This window comes from Thermobia domestica, chromosome 13, assembly GCF_964235325.1.
Source record: "Thermobia domestica chromosome 13, izTheDome1.hap1.1, whole genome shotgun sequence".
In the NCBI taxonomy this organism is placed as follows: domain Eukaryota; kingdom Metazoa; phylum Arthropoda; class Insecta; order Zygentoma; family Lepismatidae; genus Thermobia; species Thermobia domestica.
This window is the reverse complement of record NC_137466.1, coordinates 8,575,787-8,600,846: the sequence shown is the minus strand read 5'-3', so window position 1 is coordinate 8,600,846 and position 25,060 is coordinate 8,575,787. Positions and strand designations below refer to the sequence as shown.

Genomic DNA, 25,060 nt, shown 5'->3' with positions numbered 1-25,060 from the left:
TTTCCATTCCATACAGTTTTCCAATGTCAAATATTTTGTCAATCGTCTCCTGCAATATTTCTTCGGTTCTAGCTTATAACAACCGTATCATCTGCATACCTGATCTTGTTTAATGATCTGCCTTCCAATCTTGAAATCTCCAATTCCCATTAATGCTTCCTTCATTAAACATTCACTGTAAATGTTGAATAATTGGGATGACATATTACATCTTTGTCTGATTTGGGGGCCGCGGTGGCTCAGTGGTAGAGCGTTCACCTCTGGTGCTTGGGGTCCCGGGTTCCATCCCAGCCCCCACCAAGTGAACTTTGTGGTCGACAAACACCGTGTGCGTGGGTTTTCTCGGGGCTCCCCCGTTTCCTCCCACTTTCTTCATTCCACCATTTCATTCATTACTCATCATCACCGTCTCCTTTAGCCTTACCGGCATAAGCGTGGGACATAAAACTCAAAGATTTCATTTATTCTTTGTCTGATTTCTCTTCAAAGTTATTGGGTAGTATAATAATTTCTAGCAATTTTTGTGTCGCCTGTATGTTGTTTGTTTTACTTTTGACTATGGCTATGCAAAAACTGTAAGATAGAAGAAAACAAAAGTAGTTATTTTATTGTAACATAATTTATTTTCTTAGTACATTGTTAATATTTCTCTGACATTACACAAGAAGCATGACTTTGTGCTGACATTGTTAAGAACTGTCGTAGCACAATCAACAATAGTACACATGGACACAACATTATCATCAACTAACAGCTTTTTTGTATTCTCCCATTTCACTTTTTCTTTGTTTTACGCGTCTACATACACTCATTTATTTCGTTTTCATTAAATGCATTTCTCACGCTCCTACGGCACTCAATTTTTTATTTTATCAAGATTTTTATCGATTTCATATTGTGCACACATTTCCCTTTTAAAACTAGTTCTTACTGTCGCTTGAGTAAAACATTAAGTTTACACTTACTTTATTTTGTTCTACATTTTTACAACTACTGCTGCTGTTGGTACTGCCGTATAAGACTCAGTTCAGTTGCGTGTGTGGTTAGTTTTGTACTACCTGGTCCCCGGTCACAAGGGGGTATGAGATTTTTAAGTACATATTTTACTTTTCTAAAAGACTGTTTTGAGACAACGTCATATTTATCCTTTTTATCTGTGGTTTCAAAAGTTCGAACAATATATGTTATGATTATACACACACACTGAATGAAAGAGTACAGTGTGCACATTTATAGTTTCTTATGCAAAAAATATACACTGTTACACCCATTCACCCATACTTTTAAATACACATACATCGTACTTTAACACGTATACTTTCAACAATCGTACTGTTTTCATTTTTTAACTCTTCAAAACTTACATTGCTAAAAGAACAGCAAGTCTTTTCGTAAAAGAACTCAGTGAATATATTATATTGTCTTATCACAATTTATACCTCTGTAAGAGTCATAAAAATATAGATCCATGATTCAATATTTTAAATGAATGAGAGAATGAAAGTAGATTATCTTTCTAGTTTTATATGAATACTATTTAAATTATTTTTTTGTTAGAGAAATTTGTTTTCATCATATACATAATACTAAAAGCATGTAGGAGACATGTACTTAACGCACATATACACATACACACATACACGCACATAACTTCATAAATTCAAGCTTTACTAATTAAGTTTTAGGGAATTAATTTGTATTAACAAAACTTTTCTGTTCCTAACTTCATACCTAGTAATATTTTCAACATGATGTTATAAAAGAATGCATAGAAACTACTTTTGCAGGAAGACAAACATATTATGCATATTTTTGCATTCTTCCCTAAAAAAAGTTCTGATTTAGATTCTGCAGACGTTTAAAACAAAAAGGTTCATCTAAAAGTTATTATATTCGTTGGTTTTGCATGTTAATAACAAGCCAACTGAAACTGAATCTAATGCAATACCTCTTCGATCAAAAGAAATTGTTTTCTTGTTCCATAAGCGCTGAAGAAAATAAAAGTTGAGATTTGCGTATAGTGAATTTTTGTTGTAATATAAAGACACACTCCCGTTAATGACCATATTCGAACAGCGTCATGTATTTTCTAGCTTCTAAATAGAGTCCCTGATTTCCACTTCTTAATGTTGAGTAAATATAACTATACTATATAACTAATCAGATGGATAAGATTTGTAACTGATGAAACAGCCAGCCACTTCTACATATTACTAGTTCACTGAAATGCGTGATATTACTACATTGCTATACAGATTATTGCTTACGATCTTTCGAACTACAAGAATACTACTGCTCGTTCGTGGCCATGTGACTAACGCGCTATCTTTCTGTGTGCATATTCACGGATTCGATCACAGTTGGGAGCACAGAGCTTTGGATAAAAACCTAGTAGTGATGTGGATCCAACTTCAAGCTGCAGACCATGTCACATACAGTTTACTGCTGCAAACAAATGTTAAATGACTACCAATCACTGAGAGATACAATTCTACATCTACCCATACATTCATGCTTACATTTTCACCACACGATTCCTATAATAATGATTTAGAAAATAACATTGAGATATGATGTATTTAAAATATATTTAAAAGGAATGAGATACTTGATATTTTCACTGAGCACTTTTAGTTTTAGAGCATGCTGTTAAACATTGGTGGATGGGAGCTGGTCATCTCTTTTATAGAGAGATCTGAACCAATGCTCCCTGCTCCACTGGAAGACATGGATGTTGCCTCAGAAAAATTTGTTTGGAATTTTTCTGAAATATTGCTCTTGGATGATATAATATTTTTCACTCTTTCATTTTCATAAAACATACTGTACAACAAATATGATCTCTGGTTTATTTATTTAAAAGACCATCAATAATGAATATATATATGTACATAGCAACAAATATAAGAAAATATATCGCAAGAGATGGAAACTGACGTAGGGAATAAAAAAGTTTCTTTTCTTAATCAAAACTTTTGATATACAAAGAAGTGCACTCGAAGAAATATTTTATTTGAAACAGGAAACATCTTAGATAATCAACGTGAGAATTACCAACAAAATATTTCTTTTAAACTCAAGCGATCTCTGTCAGCCATTGTAGTTTGGATATGTTATATTTTATTTATTTATTTATTTATTTATTTCTATAATAAATGTGTACATCTAATACGAGAAGATTGAAACTTTTGTAAATATGGAAATTTGAAAAATATTAGTAAAATTTTGTATTTTTTGACTTTTACTAACTGCAAATATTTAATTTTCATACTTTTCTTCCCTTTATCCTAATTATAAAATAGCGTCTTTATATTTTTTCCCTTGGTCGTTGAAAGATACTGAAGTTCGATATATAGATCCGATAATAGTACTATTTTTTTATTCTAATTTAATAAAATTTCTCATAATCCCCCGCCCCCCCAAAAAATTATCTTGCATACATAAAAGAATGTTAAAAATTTTTCCTACTATAAATTCAGTTGATAGAACATCTTTGTGCCAATTGAAAATTACTTTTTTTTTTGTTTCTTTGTTACAGTTCAAATACCATATGTACGTTTTCAAACGTTTTGGTATTATTCGTTGTGTTCCGCTCCTCATCTTCTGTATACTTATATATAGGTTGTTCATCTTATGTATACACATATTGTCTAAAATATAGAAGTGAAAGCCAATCCTATTTTCCGATGTATTAATTATTTAATCACTCCTTAGTATTGTGCAAATGTCCAAAAATCTGCAATAACTTATTACTTTTACACAATTTATGTGGTTTGTTATCCCTTGGACAATAATACTAAGCATATTTAATGTTAAATTACTAAATAATACATAAACCTGATTTTAGATTAAAATTTTAAGTTTATAGCATTTCCCAGTTATTGATATGATCCCAATAATAGTGACGTGGCTGTAGTATTAATTAGACATTAACAAATAGTGTAGATCGAAACGAATTACAATGTAAATAGCCGGTTTCATTTCAATGCTAACTATAACAATATGTACAAAATATACTGCTAAAACTATAATAATAATAATAATAATAATAATAATAATAATACATATGTTATCTTTCAACATTGTTAGTATGTTCCTCTGTATTATATATAATATATTAATAAACCTGTTTAACGAATATTAAGAAAAGAATCTTTTTCTTACTTCAAGTAATCCTACAAAAATATATGAACCAGTTTCCATCTGTCGTACAATAACTTACAAATGAGTTACAGAATAAGCAACTGCAAAAACGTTATAACATGACAAAGAACAAATATTCGATCATTCTCACATATATTTCAAAAATAATATTTATTTATTTAATATTTGTATTATACTCCTTTCAGTTTTCAAAATCATAAATCAATGATATTACGGACTCTAATTACAACGATGTTTTAGTTTCAAACGTGATGGACACCATATATATTATTTTTTCAAATTTGATACCACAGAAAAGTTGCAACACTGTACATATAGAGATTTCTATGTATTATATATATATGTATATTTATTAATTTATATAGATCTCTTATTTACATATGACTCTAGATTACTATGCAGTAACCATTAGAACATATCACAGCAATATACAACATACCAGGCAGTGGGTACATATATGCGTATGAAAGTGAATTTTTAAAGGACTTTTCATAAAATAATTAAAATTTTATGATATAGTTTGGTTGCCCTGAAGCAGTGGAAAGATATTCATGGAAATTTTGTTGAAATATTTCTAAAGATAATTACTTATAAATGAACTTGATTAAGAGAAAAGAAATGGGAAGTGAGTAAAGCACATACTTAGATTGCTATACTTGATTAACGTACAGTATCTTGTTTAAATCTCAATATACAGTATATATATATATATATCTTTGAGAAATTAAGAATTATGGCTGGTAGATTAAAATAAAGTAATACTTTTGTAATTAAGACAAAGTAGCTTAGTTTATCAGGTTTCTTAATATGAGGTGGGTTTCTCATTTTTAACTTTTATATTAAAGTTACTTATTTACTTTATGCCCGAAATAAATAATGGTTGCTCGTATGATTTTATGTTCTCTTTTTGTCTCTATTACATGACAGAAACCAATACATTAATATTGTAACTTTAATATTCTAAACCTTCAATGTTATGATTTATTTTTAACCAACAAAATGTATGTATTGTTGAATTGGTACAATGGCGTATTTAGGGTTTTGTTTCGGAGGGCTATGTACAACATTCGGAAGCAGGGAGAGTTTGAGAATTAAATATATTTTAATCGATTGTCTACTATCATTAAAATCGATAGTAGTCTATTTTCTTAATCCTTACAATATACTAGGAAAAAGCGTGAAACTCGTATGTCGGTAGGATCTTATTCTCCCCTCCCCCCTCCCCAGGCAAATCCGAAATGGTGCTCCTGCAAACACATGTTGAATTAATTTCATTTGAAATTAACTGGTTTCATTTCAAAAAGAATGAACATATTCAGTTTTATCTGTATATGTTTTTTTCTTGAAAGAAAATGTTGATATAAGTTGAAGCTGAAATATACTGATTGCAGTTTTAATGGCAAAATTGTAAATTGGTGAACCTTATATGATATGATACACACAAAAATTTAGCAGTGAATCTAACCTTTTATTCTATTCATAGAAGAAAAAGAAGCATCCTTTTGGCCTACCTAATTTAACGGGGTACTATTCCCCCTCTTGATTTTCTTTAATTCAAACATTTACCTTTCTTTATAACTAAACGATGCAAATATTCCTTAGTTATAATAACTAAAGTCCCGTTATGTTGCTATCCGTGAAAGTTGGTGAGAAACACCAGTTTCGCTTATCAGCTCCTCTTAGTTTTGGTGTTAGTGACAACGGCCGACTTGAATCACAACTAACAACGTTTGAAAGTATGATAGGAGAAACGAAACAAAGTAACAACTAAGAAAAGAAACAGAAGAGTAGAATGGACGAAAGAAAGAAAGAAAAAAAAACACTTCTCTTATGGAATGAAATTTGACAATTACAGTATTATTTCTGAACAAAGAGCATAAGAAAATGGAAAGTCAATGCAATTCTTAGAAATGATAACCAGGATTATTGTTGTACTTGAAATGCGAAAAACTAACAAATTTATTTCGGGAAGGGGGCTTGAGCCCGATGGCCTCCTAAATACGCCACTGAATTGGTAGGTCTCTAATGTATCAGGATTGTGAACATTGTACACTGTTGAAATTTTCTAAAAAAAATTAGCCAGACAAATGAATAGTATTATTAGATTTAATTATATTGAAGCAAAGTTAAATAGAAGTAAATTGTGTCTTACATTTCACATTGTTATTATTCTTAATTTTTCTTGAAGCATTCAATGTGATCTCATTCTAACAAGCAGTTCATAAGAAAGAGTTAGTTGCATAAGATAAGAAATGATTGCAAATATTGTATGCCTTTAAATCTCATGGTAAACTTAGACATATGTTTCAACTGTACGAAGACCAAGCATATGCATTAGTAATAACATTACGAAAATAAATTCGTGAATATAATGTGTTCATGTAACATGAATCTCTTTCAATTGCACCCAAAGCATGAATTTTGACAAGAAAATACAGTATATTTGTGCCAAAACATGTGAAATATAGATATAGATTCAATATTGTCTCACAACAATTCACTTTCACCGCTAGCATATATGTTAATTAACGTTGTTTGGTCTACAGTTTTAACTATTTTTTTTTTACATATTTTTCTTTGTCTTTATTATTTTTATTAACACTACGTTGTCCATGACTGATGTACCTCTGCGGTGTTTTTAAACATGTCTGTTGCTTGAAAGCTCCAATATTTACTCTAGAACTCTGTCATTGCTTTTCTGTTTACGCATGTTATATATAAAACATGTGCATTTATAACATAAATTTTGTTTCCGTTTGAAAGTTGGTTTTTTATTGAATCACTCAATTTCAGAAAATCAATAAATAGAAATTATTATTTTTTTCATTTTATAATTCGTAATCATGTTTCTCAAATTTAGATTTAAGTTTTAAGAAGGAAATTCAGAAATTGTGAAATTAATCATAAATGGTCTTAATTATTGTAATAAATAGAAAAGAACTTGTCATTCTACGAAAGTCAAGCAATTAAAACTTTTTGTGTATATTTTAAACATATCTTCTTTTCTTCTTTTTGCCTTTTTACACAATACCGTGGATTTCTTTTAAGAGGAATTTCATATTTATAAAGTATGTGTTACAATATTTTAACCATCCTTAATACATATGTATACCATATTTTCCTCTTAATAATTAAAGCAAATCCTTGGTTTGTTTATGTTGAGTATCTTGTCAGTAGCTGATTTAAGTTGAAGATTACAATAATTAAAATTCTTTTGTTTCGCGAAAGCCCAGTGAGGTAGATTTTGTACCCCAACTTATTTTTTACTTTACTATTGGGGGAAAAGTATTAAGATTATTATTTTGTTTGTATGCACAGCTTTTATTGATAATATTGGTAAATTCAATTATATGATACAATCTTTTGAAAAGCAAAAAGAGAATTAAGATTATTATGATAACAAGAGATTTTGTTCAATAAATAAATGCATGGACCTAGAAAAGCAAACTCCAAGAAACAAAAATGCAAAAGATTGAAGGAAATATCCATTTACATTGAATTTTGTAAAGTTCTTACATGTTTGCATTACTGGTGAATAACATCTTACTAATATCACAAAGAACAGAGACATCTGTTATTAGAAAAGAATATCTTAACATGGAAGCTCATGGGAGCACATTTGTTTACACCACTAGTACAAATTTCCAATTATTTCAATAATTAATTATATTCACCGGAGCTTTCATGTAGAAAATATAGAAGGGCCAGATGTACTCAGCTAAGAAAAGAACAGCTAAAATCGCAGAAAAAATGCAGGAAACAGAAGCAAATTTGAAAGTGTGGGTACAAAATGTATCCCATTGGGCTTCCGAGAGTTAAGAACTTGGTACTAATTTTATTTCTTAAAATAGTATCGTTAAGTATTTGAAGAAAATATAATCCGTTATTTCTTTAAAATGAAATAATTATCGTGTATAAAATTGGATGCGTGCAATGCCTAACATTCAATGTGAAGTTTTAGTGCAATATGAAAAATAAACTAACAATATCAGGGAAGTTGAATCGTTGACTTACTGGCAATAGATTTTCTGACATACCTAGAAACAATCCAGCAATTTACTTTTTGGTGTCTTTAAGATGTCAACATACTTAACCAAAGAAGGGATTAAAAGGAATGAATAATAATAATAATAATAATAATAATAATAATAATAATAATAATAATAATAATAATAATAATAATAATAATAATAATAATAATAATAATGTAATAGTCTTTGATAACAGAAAGTAATATTCCTTAGAAAACTTAAAAATCTGTTCTTGGACACTATAAAGTAAATTTCACAATAAACAGAATTTCTTTTTTTTTTTCTTTTTTTTTTTTTGTTTGTTTGTTTAAAGTTTAGTTTACAGATCGCAAACATGAAACATAAATTGTCCATATTATCAGATTTAGATGTTACTTCTTCCATTTACATTTGATCGAAAACTCATTGGAAAAATATATTCGAGTTTTATTATCACATTTGAAAATCGAGTTACTAAGGGGAAGTAATACGATAGGTTTCCAGGAGTAATACAGAATATAACTGGGATTCCTCTGACATATTGAGAACACTGTACTATTTCAATAGTTGTAAAGTTTTTTCAAAGAGACTGACCCTTATCTCTCTGGAAACCTTTACTTCAAAAGAAATACTACAGTATTCAACAATATTCAGTAGCAGAGAAATATAATCGGTCCTTCAGTAGCAAATAAAAACCTTAGACATAATATAATCATGAAAAGAAATAAAAATGCAAATGTCAAATATTTTAGGGTTATCTTCTAAAAATGCAAATGTTAAATAATTTTAAATGTAATTGTAAGAAAATGCAGTGCGTTGTGAAACCAATGTTCGAATTCTTGTTTCCACATTATTTGATATTTTCTCTCTATAATTTTCATTAGATATATACTAAGGATAAAAGAGCAAGTTTCTCTGTCGAAACTGAGTTTTATACTTACGCTGTATTCGTAGTATAATTATTGTTCTGTGCCAATATTCACTGTACATGTATTATGTTTATTATTTCTAAACTTTTTATTGTTTAAATTTTTCATTCAAGAATAAATATATTGTTCAATGCAAACAAGTTAGTATGTTTTGATAATTTTCATTTGCCAATGTTTAATGACACTGCGTCTGATATATTACAGTGTTGTCATAAGAGATTTTTAAAAGCTTCTTTTTGTTCTCGAAGTATGTCAGATTATACTGCTAATCAAATCTAATACATAAACAAATACTGATTTACAGATAATTATCTTATCTCAGATTAGCACACATTTGTATCTCAATACTTATTTCTTGATATTTTATTATTGGATTTAAGATCAACGTATTTGTATGTTATTGCTGAGAACCTATAGCAGATTTTAGTTCATATACGTATTAAAACAATATTTTATTCTATGGAAAAAAAAAAAAAAGAATTTGTAGTCTAATAGCACGAGACTTACAGCTTTCTATTCATCTAGTATTACACAAAATATTTAAAATTGACAATTTATTAAAACTGTGTTGCTACATTAATATTTGGACAAATATACTGAAGTATGCTTTCGCTTCATGTAAAAGTTGATTTTAAACAGATTTTCGTGCTCAGCAACAGGTTACAATGAAAGTAAGGTTACCTTTCTGATTTAACGAATTAGTACAAGAAACACTTTCTATACTTAAAAGTACACTTCTGCAAATACAACCGTGCGTTTTGGGCAATTATTTTGCTCTGTTTTGTATGATTTATTATATTTACATAATATATGAATCCCTGAAGTAGTTTTAACCATACAAGAGAAAAAAATACAATAATAATAATAATTATACCACAATATTTCAGAATATAACAGGATAAGAAGCACACAATTATGTATAAATTTATTTAGTTAAATACCTACACATTTTAAGCACACCATGTATCCTGTACATTATACTAAAATACTTTCCTAATGTAGTAGTTTAAAGCAACCAAGACTAGAATAGTTATCTTCAGATGATGAACCGCTAGAAGAGGTTTCAACAGTCGTATGTTGGATTACGTAGTGTACATTTATTGCAATACTACACTATATATTTTTCTGCTTGAGGATGCAGGTTTCGTTTTCAAATATATATATTTCTATGTGTATATATATATAATTCTTAAATTATAACATATCTCTCTCTCTTTATTTTCAACATCAAACATTGTGAAGATTTAACAACTTCTGTGAACTCAACATGTGGTACTAAGTGGGAGTCGACTACCCTCTACTAAGTGCACTGTTCAACATTAAAGATCATGTCCCAGTCTATCGAGTTCGACTAAAAGGAAGTCGATGTCTGATTCTAATACTGCTATACTAGAGATGATGTTTCGGAAGAAGTTTGGCTTCTCCTCTGTTCCAATGTAGTTGGGTTGGTAACCAATCATCATAGTACCTGCTTCCATCATTCTATGCTTCAATATAGGTGTGATCTGGAAAAGTTAAATTCACAAAGGTGCATGTGAGAGAATTGTAAACTTACATTGTGAATGATAAAGTGATAAAGAGTTAAAATTCTTTAAACTTATTTATAATCCAAACTTTTGCACTGAAAAGTTATTTTTATTCATCAATATACACTTTTGTTCAGAAGTGGTTTTTCAGAAATAAGTTGAATAGAAAGCGATTTTACGTTTGATGGATATGGTTTATTTTGTTAAAGTATTGTTCAGACCCATGATCCCTTCCTGATAGAACTTTTCATTCTGGATGTTAAAAAAGTCCTCCGTTGTCGCTATGACATCATCATCTAATGGAAAATAAGTTTTAGCAAAGTGTTTAAAGAGCTTTTAAATCAGAAAATAACTGTAAAAGAGTCAAATAAGGAAGATGCAGAAGCAGTTCGAAGTCACAGGACTCGATGACAAACATTGGAATAGTAGATCTGTATGATGAAATCCGTCACATTGCAAAAAAGCAGAACATCCCCTTGCCAACTAATGACTTAAACTTTTTCCTTTAGGGTAGTAGGAGGAGTGTTTCTACTGTTTTGATTTCACCTTAGACTCGGATTGAAAGTGGTGAACTCATACTTCATCCATGGTCACTGAAAGTTCGACAAGCGTCACAGGTTCTGCCACAAGGAGGATCAAGTTTACGACATGTCTTCCGCATTTGTTTCCAACAGTCAACATTTTCGGGGCTCACGACTTAAACATTATATCCAACTAAAGTAGTTCGTTAAAAAAAAAAAAAAAAAAAAAAAAAAAAAAAATTTGAACACCTGGTAGCAAGAACAATATTGATATTCTGTGTTCTAATGGAGGAAAGCAAAGCAAAAATTCATCTTTTTCTTTCAAAGTGAGTAGATAGTAGCTAGTTTATCTTAGGCAATCTACCAGATCACCCATTTTATGATCGTGATTATAGGCGTCTGCAGAATCTGGAACTCCTTGTTCCATGAGTCACTCCTGCGCTGAAAAAGTTTTCTTAGGCAGATAATTTACTGTAGACAGCCAATGAATGTAATCGTTTAACAAGTTATGATTCAAAAACAGTCGTTAAACAGAAACAGTCCTTTTTGTCTGGCCGAAGCACTATGATTTCAAATCCTCTTTATTATTAAACAGAGAAAATAGTGACTCGAAAAAAATAAAATGAAATCTTTCAGTTTTACGTCTTACGGGTATGTCGGTCAGGCTAAAGGAGACGGTGATGATGAGAAATGAAGGAAATAGTGGAATGAAGAAAATGGGAGGAAACGGGAGAACCCCGAGAAAACCCACGCACATGAAAATAGTGACTAGAATGGAGAACTGATTTTGTACGTCTATGAAACGTGTTCTCAAAGATATAACGTACGTAACTTGTGAAACAGTGAAAGTACGAGTAAATATTTGTCATTGATCATTACACCTAAGAAATAAATAATAAAAATTCTTACTTCTCCTAAGATCTTTTCCCTCTCTGGACCATGTTTCATAGTCCTCAAGCGCGTGGGGATGTACCAAAAGCTGACGTTGACTAACTCTGGTTCTGGAAGGAGGAGATAAAATTTATCCGGCATCTGCTTCATCTTTTCTACCATGTACTCAGTCAGCTCCATCAATCTGTCCATTTGCTTCTCAAAACCATCTGTTCCCTACAACAACATAAAAACAACTTCTTGATACGACGAAAGAAATATAACAAATATTTAACAAGAATTTTATAATATAAGTTTAGTAATAATAATTTAAGAACTTATAAAATTATTTACTAGTAATTCAATAAAATAAAATAAGTTATTTGTTTAATATTGTAAAAGAAAAGAAATGAAATTTAATATCAGTTGCGTACTGTCACATTGTTGACAACTAAAATAGGTTAGTGGAAATGGGTATTTGTTTAATGTATGATCAAAAATGAAACATATAAAGAAAATAATACAAGTTCTAAACCAAAAGAGTAACTTTAATCTGAAATTCAAAGATAGCAAAACAAAAACCATAGTCAATGTAAAACTATTGTTCTGACTCAGTTCTTTGTCAAATGGGCGGGATAATTGTTATAATGTGTATAATTGGATTCCGTGGAATATTAAAATATAATGTCCCGTAGAATACCAGGTACCTAAGAAGGATTCTTTTGACTTATAGACTGCAGCAGTAAGTTTTCGCAATAGATTCCACTAACTGACAGTCACACATAGGATTGAGGGTTATTTTCTTCAGGGGAAAAGATATGGGACTCATTTCTGTGTAATTTTGAATTTTTAAGCCTTTGTGTATTTTAGATTACAGGGTTCCTACTGATCTGGAGAAGTCTATTTCCCTGACTTCTCCTTGAGTTTACCTGACCTTTGGCAGGAAATTCCCTGACTTTCATGACAGGTGTCGGATGACGTTGAAATATAAATAAAGAATAAATGTCACTAATAACATAACCTGAAACAAAAAGCACTGCATGTGGAAGATAAAATAAACAGCAATAAAAACAAGATTACGTGTAGAAGAGAAAATAACAATAAAAATCAAATATGTATTATAATGGTTGGCTAATCTGAAATTGGTGTACAATTAATGTTAGAAAAAATATATTTTACAAAATTTCCCTGATTTCTAGTCTTTTTCTCTGAACCTCCCTGACCTGCATCATTTTCCCTGACTTCCCTGACCAGTAAGTAGGAACTCTGTATTATTACATTATTTTGATTCTTTAAACGTTCTAAACTTCTGATTTCTTCAAACATTTGTATATAAAATAGACTTTTATAAATCGTTTAGTACTGAAAAGAAATACGAGGGAAGACAAGACTGCATTTTCTCTTCTTTCATCAAAACTATTGCAATTTCACAATTATACTTACGTATTTTGTTTAAAATCATTGTATTCTTATTAACAGGGAAGATAATTTAATTACAATTACTGTTTTCGCATACGTTTGATTAAAGCACTTATATGTATTACAGAATTGTTCTCGAAACTGAAAGAGTAAAAGCTTTAAGAAAAAATATAATGTTCTCGTGTCTCTCTTTCTAGGTATCATTATTGCTACTTTCAATCTTGTTATATGGACTTACTTTTGCTCGCCATTGCAGCCAAAGTTTGTAGATGTCATTATGTCTACCGCATTGAATCACCTTGTCGCCCGTGTCATAATTAGTATCATAGAGTTTGTCCTGCTGGAAAAGATACTCTGCGCTCATCTGGTTGCAGCTGATCAAAAGGCCCTGCAACAAAAGGCGTACATCTAAGTACAACTAATCAAATATATATATATATAATCTTAAACTCTGGTAACAACATGGGAGCTTGGATAGCAATTTGGATTAAGAAAGCATTACACGTTAAGTTTGAGTTTGCATTTGGAATAAGTATGAAAAGTAGTAAGGATATCACTTATTTTCTTATGGAAGTTACTCTGGCACGTAATGGCGAGTACTCTTTTAAGGAATAATCAAAGTTATGACGTGTAGTAAGTACTAAATTGATAGAAAGTATTGCTTCTTTGTACCCTTACCTTTAAAAACAGTTAACATAGCAAAATGCCAAAATATAGGAGATTCCAAGCACTACATAACACACCATAAAATAATTTAAATCTAAAATTACATCGAAAAATTTTGTATATAAGGAGGAACCTGAGAAAGAAATGCCGCATGTAGATAAAAATAAATCCCTTACGTAAACACATTTCATAATAGATTGAAATAGTGATGTCATTTCCTTTCCGTTACTATGGTGATCGATTTTTTTTTTTTAATCTATACAAACGTGTAAAGCGAATAGTGTATTTTAAGATCTAGTAGAAACAAGGACAACGGCTCTAAATTCATTTACAACTATAAAATGTTTTAAAACTAATATAGTTGGTGAGGAAGGGTACAGATTTAGAATGTGGAAATACATTTAGGAAACTGTGAATAAAATCAATAAAATTCATAATGAAGGACTAATATCTAAGGAACTTATTTCTAAAAGCGTCACATCTCTACGTGCTAAGGTAGAAATCAAATAATTAATGTAAACATAATTATGTAATCCACCTTAAGAAACAATTATACACAATATAAACTCTCTAACATACAGATTCAGAAACTATCGGTACAAAGGAAACTGTACAAATATAAGATTTTTTAAAAGAAAAAAAATCTTTTAGAACAATGTTAATTCTATTAGACCATTTACTTTTCTTATGTCCACTTTTGATAATGGAAGTCCACAATATTAGTGTCTACAATATTACAAAAGAAAGAGGAAAAAAGCAAGCCTTTGGAAATTTTTAGTCCGAACCATCAGTGGATATAGGTGACATCTTTTTTTTTCTTACAGTCCATATCAAGTGTTTTTTTTTGAAAAATTAGAAACAGTACAATAAGAAAACATCCAATTATGAATGGTTCAGCATGTATTCTAAACAACTGTTAAACATTAATCCTGTACACATATTCAATGTTATGATACTTATGTTAATGAATCAAAAAGTTTCCAGAGTATTTAAGGTTAATATCTGATTATGAACAACATAAGTATATTTTTCTCTTATTCTTTTCTATATCTCTACTTTTTTTTTGTTTTTTTTTTTGTTTTTAGTTTTGTTGAATAGAAAAATTTTAAAAAAACATAAATATTTCATTCACTCTAATGTTTGCAATTCCGAAATATTTCATCACTGTTTTTGCTTTGCATTTGGGTCCTTTAGGTATTTAGGCTATTTGTTGTTTAGAAATAAAATGGCGAACACCATGGCAACGAAAAGAATGTGACGTCACACTACTTCAGTCAATAGACTCTTCTTGTGATGAAGCAGAACGTCACTTTAGTATTGGAGTATATGTCTTTACTGATTTTAAATAGATATGGTGTAGAATGCTAAAGAAGAAAATGTCTTCCTTAATCAACAATCTCACAAAACGAAGTACGTGATTATATATTAAAACAAAACATTTTTGTATATTTATCTATTTGGCTCGGAACAAATACACAAGATAAAAATGTGATAAGGGCAAATCTTTAGATAGTTTCCTGAGTTATATACATCGTCTATACTCTTTTCAAACATTACAAACTTTTGTCATATAGGAATCATTACAGCTGTGGCAAAAAAGAGGAGGTTGGAAGTTGCATTCGTACAGGAGGCCTTTCAATCATCACTGATGGTGGAAACTGTGTCAGCACTGAATATTATTATTATTATTATTATTATTATTATTATTATTATTATTATTATTATTATTATTATTATTAATAATAATAATAATAATAATAATAATAATAATAATAATAATAATAATACTAATAATAATAATAATAATAATAATAATAATAAACTACTGAAGACAGCAAAGAGAATCATGCAATTTCACGTTTGGGATAAGATAGTCATCATTCCCGTAAAGTTGTCAACAGACTGACCCCATTAGCGAACTTGGCTCAAATAATTGCTGGAGCTCTTTGTGGCAAGAAACAGCCCGTTTAAAAATTAGCTCTCCTTCAAGAGTTACCGTGTGGGATAACGGACGGACAGACGCATTAATATTTCAATTTTATAAGGCCCACTAGCGCCATGTGTTATGTAGTATCATGAAACTTGGCTGTCGATTGGAATTTCGGGAGAGAACATGGAGGATCTTTACTCGTTACAAAGCATTGTTGCATGATAAGCAAAGTTCGAAAGAAGCAAGATTGTGACTTTTCTTTTGCGGACGGGATGCTAATTCGCTAGTGAAGATGATGTGTAGACCGTATGGGAAGTGCTCCACCCAACTTCTTCCAACTGTTTTTGATAGATTTTGCGTTTACTTGAAGTTTTGTAATTCCCCGGTTCACAGAGCACAAAGTTTACACAAGCACCTACATTTGCATGCGTATCATGTACAGATAATCCAATCTTTGTTGTCCGAACACCTTCCTTGACGCTCCGTTTCTACAACTAAAATTTTGCGTCGAATCGCTGAGGACAGTGAGTGTCAAAGTAGTGTTTAATTACCAAATGAGTCTGCTTTCCACGCCTCCTGGAAAGTGAACAGTGTACAAATATGGAGTTCAGAAAATTCTCGTCTCGTCATAGAACTTGACACAGAAAGCCTAAGACTTGATACACGACACCAATTGGTTCCTTGTTTAGTGACATACAGTAACAACTGGTGTTTCTGGATAAGCTGGAAAACCCCATTGCACCTCAACTAAAGGACTTGTAACCCACGGAAGCTTTTTGTCAAGATAGTGTTCTGCCATTGGGAATTACTCATTTGAGATTTCTTGCAAGAGACGTTTTCCGACAGATGGATTGAGCACAACAATACAACAAACAAATTTTCTCACGATTGCCTCATATCAATCATCTGTTTATTATTGAAGTATCAAAGGTAGAGTTTATGCAATATGTGTATTCGACATGGACATAGATAATAAAATGATAACGCGTCTATTGCTAAACATTGTTCGGCGTAAGCTCTAAACTGCGATAAAGAAAGCCACGTGAAACTAAATTTCGCTGATTTGCTGTTGTCCTACCGACACTTGTCTTCCTCCGCAAAATAGTTCATGTGATTGGATTATTACTTTTACTATGAAGCTCCACATAAAACTGCTATATTATTATAAATGACAAAAATATAATACGGATTATCTAATAATACTACAATCGAGCGTGGCTAATGAAACAATAGAAATAAACACTAAGCATGTGTAGTAATTATGGCGCCAACTCAACTGTGGACGGTTGTTCTGCTTTTAAAGTCTAAAAGATGGCTGGCATGAATCCCTGTTCCGCGAGTGTTGTGGTGAAACACCAACAAGGCAAACCTTTACTCACTAAGCAACAATTGTTTACGAGCGAAATTCAAATATTTTTTTAAAAATCTTTCGAGTTTTTTTTTTCTGTTGCTGCTGTAAGTATCTGGACAACACGAGACAGTATTGTCAAAACGCAGTATATAATTTGCTCCTCCCCGTGGCGTGCTCCTTGTGACAAGCGGAAGGATACAAATATTTTGTTTATCGGAGTTTAGAGCTTAAGCTGAACAGAGAATAGTGTGACTTAAGAAATGTTATAAGCACATTGTGAAATTGAATATCACTTAGATTACTGAGGGCAACGAAGCCATATCTCAATACATGTGACACTGCAATAAAATCTTCGAGTTTGTTTCTCTTTTGCTACAAACCGTAAAATTATAAATGCAACAGTTTCTTCGTAATAAAATTGTGTAATATTTGAAAGAGTTCACAGTCACTTTGTATAGCTAAAACCTAATGTCAAATGTTAAGGGAAGAAAAACACAATCGGCATTAGTTGTCATAGACATTTGGCAAGATTTTTGGCTCGGTCTATGAACTAAGCCCCTGCAGTTCAGGCTAGTAACTATTACGTGAGCATTGAATATGAAACCTGCAACCTTATGTCTTCCAATAAATTTGTACTTAAAATTTCCTGTGCACAGAGGTTATAGCTAGATCAGGAGAATAAGGTGAGTGTGGTAATTTAGGGACTCTTTAATGCTTTCTTTATTGGGCGAAAAGTATATCATCTTGTATCATTATGTTGCACCCATAATCTCTTATGCAGCTTTCCAAGTTGGTGTTTGATAAAGATTTGTCGCAGCGGTCCTGAGAAGAAATCAGAATATTATTTCTGAGTTTAAATTAGTTTTCTTTGTTGATAATCCTCCAATATTATGACTTTCACTGAAACTGTCCTGAATGAGGCCAAATTCTACAGGTGAAGATAACACAACTCATTTCCATGCTACAGGCTAAAACTCAAACAAGTCGTTAAAATTATTTTTTTTTTCGGATTACTTTGCTCTCAATAAGTGTTGATCCCCACTTGAGGCCAATTGAATTCAAATTTCAGAAGATTGTGTTGTTTGCATGACCGTAAGGGAATAGTTGCAGTACTAAAAAGTGTAAGAAATTTAAAATATTGAGTAAATTTTCATATAAAAGAATGCAATTTTCTATTATTTTCTTGAGTTGAGTAGGAGCCGGAATGTTTTGCTATCGTCAAATAAAAAAAATGTTTTTGTTTAGACATTTACAATCAGAAATAAAATAGTCAAAACTGAAAAAAATGCGGCGCATGTGAATTAAACGCTTCCATTTATCCTACAATTTATTTTTGCCTCCTTATATCTCATTCATTCCAGGATTAAATATTACTTTGAGGTGTGCATAAAGAGCTTCTACCATGATTAGGTACATGAACTTGCACATTGTGGACCTGGAGCCCGAAATATCCCGCAAACACGACTCAGCCCGTTCGCTATGTGAATAATCGAGCAAAGGCGAGGATGCAGTCCTATATATCATTCTTTCTGAGGATGCGAATAACAATGGATCTGTTGAAAGCGACGATTATTACGCTGGAGATTTGGTACACGATGTCGAACAAGTAAGTAGTGTAGAGCTCTGTTTGATCCCATGAAGATTGATACTACAATTTAGTAAGTATTTTAGAAGATATGTTCATATTTTCTAATTAATAGTTTTGATTACATCGCTTTAGTTTCATAATAGCCTTATTTTTGAAAAAAATATTATTTTTATCGATGCAGAAATAGTCATTTCAACTTAGCACCAAGAAGTAATGTTGTTTATTTTCTACATGAATATGCGACTTAATTGTTGTAAAAACATTGGTTAAGTATCTATGAGTAGATATGCATCATTTTTTAAAAACAGAAGTGTAAATAGTTTTTCTTCTTAACATAATTATATAATTTATTGTTTATTTTGTGACATGAACCTATTTTTCCGGAAAATGTTTTGCATTTTTGCTCCATTGTGTGTCGGACCGAATGTCTTCGAAGAAAGCAAATTGTAGGACAATTAAGTTTTAACACGTATTAATTGCATTTTTATCCCATGGTTGCCTGATGTTAATCAATAGAGGGTAATTCAAGAGTGTTTCAACAAAAAAACAGAACTACAAATTCTAACTGTATACAACCTCAAGACTTGAGCAAAAAATTTCAATTTGCTTGGTCTCGAACAGTGGCGGCGAGAGATAAAAATCTTTGCCCGGGCTGAATTTGCAAAGAAAGGTTTTGTTTATCGGATAGGAAGCAAAGTTTTTCATACGTTGTAATCCCTCCCCCTCTTCAATATACACTGTGAGATTCAACTTGTAGACTCTTTTCAGTAACCCGAATGAGAGTCTTATTTTTAAAAAGTGACATTATCAAATAAGAATTGACCATTATCACAATATATTCAAGATGAAAAATATTCATTCACTAGTTGTCGTAGTTAGTTGGCCTGAAATTCCCATAATACGGTTTCTTTTCTTACTAATATGAGCTCCTCGGCAGTGCTACTTGGTTATTTCGTAACTTCCTTGGGAAGATCTTTGTGGGAATGAAGAATCATCAAGTGGTTTAGTCTATGTTTGGTCATGGTACTCCGAAGGTAAGATTTCATTCTTCATAGAGCCCAAAATAATCTTTCTGGTGTCACTGAAGTCATAGGAGCAGTAAGGTAAAGAATTGTTAGCTTATTAACTTCCGAAAACAAATAATGAGTTATCTCTTTTGGTTCAGATTTCAATAACACAACCAGATCTTGATCATCTTGAATGATGTTTAAAGAGTCATTTTTGCTTTGGTAAAGCGTGGAAATCATCCTTAACTGTGCTTTTAAGTTATTAAACTGTATGTCATTTGGATACATTTTGATTAAAACGGGATATGTGAACAGATTTTTCATTAATATTACTAATTAGCAACTGTTCAATATCCTACAACACAGAGAAAATATAGTCCTCAAATCTGATCATGGTGTTTAAAACCAAATCGTAGGCTTCAAAGTATTTTTCACGGCAATTCTTTCGGTGCTGAATATGACCAGTGTCGTATTTTGCCGTATCAAGTTTTTTTTTAAAGATGATTTTTCTCTGCCGTGGTAATGTAGGACTAGAAGTTAAATTTTCTGCGTTCTCCAAAACTTTATCATAAACTTGAACGAAGTAGTTAAGTTTCGACTGAAAGGAATGCATCGTTACTTCTGCTCGTCTCTTCATCACTTCAGCTTCAGCACTGATATTGCTTTCCTGTAATTGTTTGGAACAATATTCTGTTAAGGAAAATTGTGAAAATATATATCAATACTATTACACAGGTACTTGTTATTGCCTTAGTTCATTCCCTTTGTCTCGTACTCGTTCGTTCGTGGGACATGCACCAAGAGAGACGTTAGAAATATTAAGAAGGTATTTCACCGGCAAAGGGGACTTATAATTTTTAGATTTCTCCATTTTTTCAAAGAAGGAGGTTCTTTAATTAGCCTAAACAAAGTGCAGGAGAGAAAAGCAGAAGCTTGTGGAGTAAGCAAGAGCTTTGTTCGACTATACTTGATTTTAGGGTGCCGAAAAATGAAGTTTCTTTTTTTTTCTTGTATCTGTTCGTTGTTACTTACTCGGTGGACACTGAGTTCAACAGGGTTGGGTGAAGAGCAGAGAAGCGACAAAGCGAAAACGAAACAGTACTGTCAATGCTCCTGTTATGGTGCTTTAGTTTATTTGACAAAATGTTATTTCTACAGTGTTCGTGTGGTAGTTGAAAGCGGAAAAAAGAAGGAAAAAGAAAACAATCGGGAGGTAGGAATGATGAATGACAAACAAAAGCAGCACACATAGTATTTGGAAGTAGAACGTTATTTTTATTGTTACAGAGTTCACATTAACTGATTCCACGGAGAAAGCGAGGGTGCTTATTCATTACTTGATTTCTACAATCATTTTGAATACGTCGTGAATTTTTTAATTGGCACTACCCGGGTAGCCCGGGAGGTTTCGCCGCTTATGGTTCCGAATACTCTTTGACTACAGTGCTTCAGCGTGTTCCAAGTATTTTAATTAAATTTACAGTCTATAAAGCAGTCATTTCTAAGTAAATGCCCTGACGTCACAATATACTGCTTCCTTTCTTATCACGAAAATCACACGAAAAGGCCGTTTTAAGTATCTCTAGTACATACAGGGACTCACTCACCTATGAAGAGGGAGAATGCGCGTCCTGCCCCAAAAAACTTCCTAACTCAACATATATATGTACACTTTGCCAATAAAACTATAGGTCTACTTGTTTAACAGGGAAATGATTGATATAATACGAAAATTTGATCTTCATCTATACTCTTTCTCTTATAAAGCAATCTAGTGTTACCATTTTTTAAAAATACAGATGGAAATATTTTACAATTACTTCTCATCTTTTCAGATGCAGAATTAATACCCGTTCAATACTACATAGACGTAGTGGCTTTTACTATTAGAGCCTCCTCTCCAAAGCTTAGACCTCTCTCATCAAAAATATAGGTGGAAGTATTTTACAATTACTTCTCGTCTTTTCGGGTGCAGAATAATACCCGTTCAATACTACATAGACGTAGTGGCTTTTACTATTAGAGTCTCCTCCCCACAGCGTAGACCTCTCCTAACAAAAGTATAGGTGGAAGTATTTTACAATTACTTATCGTGTTTTCGGGTGCAGAATAATACCCGTTCAATACTACATAGACGTAGTGGCTTTTACTATTAGAGCCTCCTACCCAAAGCTTAGACCTCTCCTAACAAAAATATAGGTGGAAGTATTTTACAATTACTTCTCATCTTTTCAGATGCAGAATTAATACCCGTTCAATACTACATAGACGTAGTGGCTTTTACTATTAGAGCCTCCTCCCCAAAGCTTAGACCTCTCTCATCAAAAATATAGGTGGAAGTATTTTACAATTACTTCTCATCTTTTCAGATGCAGAATTAATACCCGTTCAATACTACATAGACGTAGTGGCTTTTACTATTAGAGCCTCCTACCCAAAGCTTAGACCTCTCTCATCAAAAATATAGGTGGAAGTATTTTACAATTACTTATCGTCTTTTCGGGTACAGAATAATACCCGTTCAATACTACATAGACGTAGTGGCTTTTACTATTAGAGCCTCCTCCCCAAAGCTTAGACCTCTCCTAACAAAAATATAGGTGGAAGTATTTTACAATTACTTATCGTCTTTTCGGGTACAGAATAATACCCGTTCAATACTACATAGACGTAGTGGCTTTTACTATTAGAGCCTCCTACCCAAAGCTTAGACCTCTCCTAACAAAAATATAGGTGGAAGTATTTTACAATTACTTATCGTCTTTTCGGGTGCAGAATAATACCCGTTCAATACTACATAGACGTAGTGGCTTTTACTATTAGAGCCTCCTCCCCAAAGCTTAGACCTCTCTCATCAAAAATATAGGTGGATGTATTTTACAATTAATTATCGTCTCTTCGGGTGCAGAATAATACCCGTTCAATACTACATAGACGTAGTGGCTTTTACTATTAGAACCTCCTACCCAAAGCTTAGACCTCTCCTAACAAAAATATAGGTGGAAGTATTTTACAATTACTTCTCATCTTTTCAGATGCAGAATTAATACCCGTTCAATACTACATAGACGTAGTGGCTTTTACTATTAGAGCCTCCTACCCAAAGCTTAGACCTCTCCTAACAAAAATATAGGTGGAAGTATTTTACAATTACTTATCGTCTTTTCGGGTGCAGAATAATACCCGTTCAATACTACATAGACGTAGTGGCTTTTACTATTAGAGCCTCCTCCCCAAAGCTTAGACCTCTCTCATCAAAAATATAGGTGGATGTATTTTACAATTAATTATCGTCTCTTCGGGTGCAGAATAATACCCGTTCAATACTACATAGACGTAGTGGCTTTTACTATTAGAGCCTCCTACCCAAAGCTTAGACCTCTCCTAACAAAAATATAGGTGGAAGTATTTTACAATTACTTCTCATCTTTTCGGGTAGAGAATAATACCCGTTCAATACTACATAGACGTAGTGGCTTTTACTATTAGAGCCTCCTCCCCAAAGCTTAGACCTCTCTCATCAAAAATATAGGTGGAAGTATTTTACAATTACTTATCGTCTTTTCGGGTGCAGAATAATACCCGTTCAATACTACATAGACGTAGTGGCTTTTACTATTAGAGCCTCCTACCCAAAGCTTAGACCTCTCTCATCAAAAATATAGGTGGAAGTATTTTACAATTACTTATCGTCTTTTCGGGTGCAGAATAATACCCGTTCAATACTACATAGACGTAGTGGCTTTTACTATTAGAGCCTCCTCCCCAAAGCTTAGACCTCTCTCATCAAAAATATAGGTGGAAGTATTTTACAATTACTTATCGTCTTTTCGGGTGCAGAATAATACCCGTTCAATACTACATAGACGTAGTGGCTTTTACTATTAGAGCCTCCTCCCCAAAGCTTAGACCTCTCTCATCAAAAATATAGGTGGAAGTATTTTACAATTACTTATCGTCTTTTCGGGTGCAGAATAATACCCGTTCAATACTACATAGACGTAGTGGCTTTTACTATTAGAGCCTCCTCCCCAAAGCTTAGACCTCTCTCATCAAAAATATAGGTGGAAGTATTTTACAATTACTTATCGTCTTTTCGGGTGCAGAATAATACCCGTTCAATACTACATAGACGTAGTGGCTTTTACTATTAGAGCCTCCTACCCAAAGCTTAGACCTCTCCTAACAAAAATATAGGTGGAAGTATTTTACAATTACTTCTCGTCTTTTCGGGTACAGAATAATACCCGTTCAATACTACATAGACGTAGTGGCTTTTACTATTAGAGCCTCCTACCCAAAGCTTAGACCTCTCCTAACAAAAATATAGGTGGAAGTATTTTACAATTACTTCTCATCTTTTCAGATGCAGAATTAATACCCGTTCAATACTACATAGACGTAGTGGCTTTTACTATTAGAGCCTCCTCCCCAAAGCTTAGACCTCTCTCATCAAAAATATAGGTGGAAGTATTTTACAATTACTTATCGTCTTTTCGGGTGCAGAATAATACCCGTTCAATACTACATAGACGTAGTGGCTTTTACTATTAGAGCCTCCTACCCAAAGCTTAGACCTCTCCTAACAAAAATATAGGTGGAAGTATTTTACAATTACTTCTCATCTTTTCAGATGCAGAATTAATACCCGTTCAATACTACATAGACGTAGTGGCTTTTACTATTAGAGCCTCCTCCCCAAAGCTTAGACCTCTCTCATCAAAAATATAGGTGGAAGTATTTTACAATTACTTATCGTCTTTTCGGGTGCAGAATAATACCCGTTCAATACTACATAGACGTAGTGGCTTTTACTATTAGAGCCTCCTACCCAAAGCTTAGACCTCTCTCATCAAAAATATAGGTGGAAGTATTTTACAATTACTTATCGTCTTTTCGGGTGCAGAATAATACCCGTTCAATACTACATAGACGTAGTGGCTTTTACTATTAGAGCCTCCTACCCAAAGCTTAGACCTCTCCTAACAAAAATATAGGTGGAAGTATTTTACAATTACTTCTCATCTTTTCAGATGCAGAATTAATACCCGTTCAATACTACATAGACGTAGTGGCTTT

General features: G+C 32.2%; 1 protein-coding gene across 1 annotated transcript in view; it reads right to left on the bottom strand.

The window, feature by feature from the left end:
• Positions 1–600: 600 nt before the first annotated feature.
• Gad1 (glutamate decarboxylase) overlaps positions 601–25,060 on the bottom strand; it is a 243,241-nt gene continuing 218,781 nt past the window's right edge. Inside the window, exons 9-11 of the mRNA XM_081735456.1 lie at positions 13,678–13,827; positions 12,060–12,257; positions 601–10,608 (exon numbers count right to left, since the gene is read on the bottom strand). Of these exons, the coding sequence (XP_081591582.1) occupies positions 10,423–10,608; positions 12,060–12,257; positions 13,678–13,827 (534 nt within the window). The 3' untranslated portion in view covers positions 601–10,422. The remainder of the gene's footprint in view (positions 10,609–12,059; positions 12,258–13,677; positions 13,828–25,060) is intronic.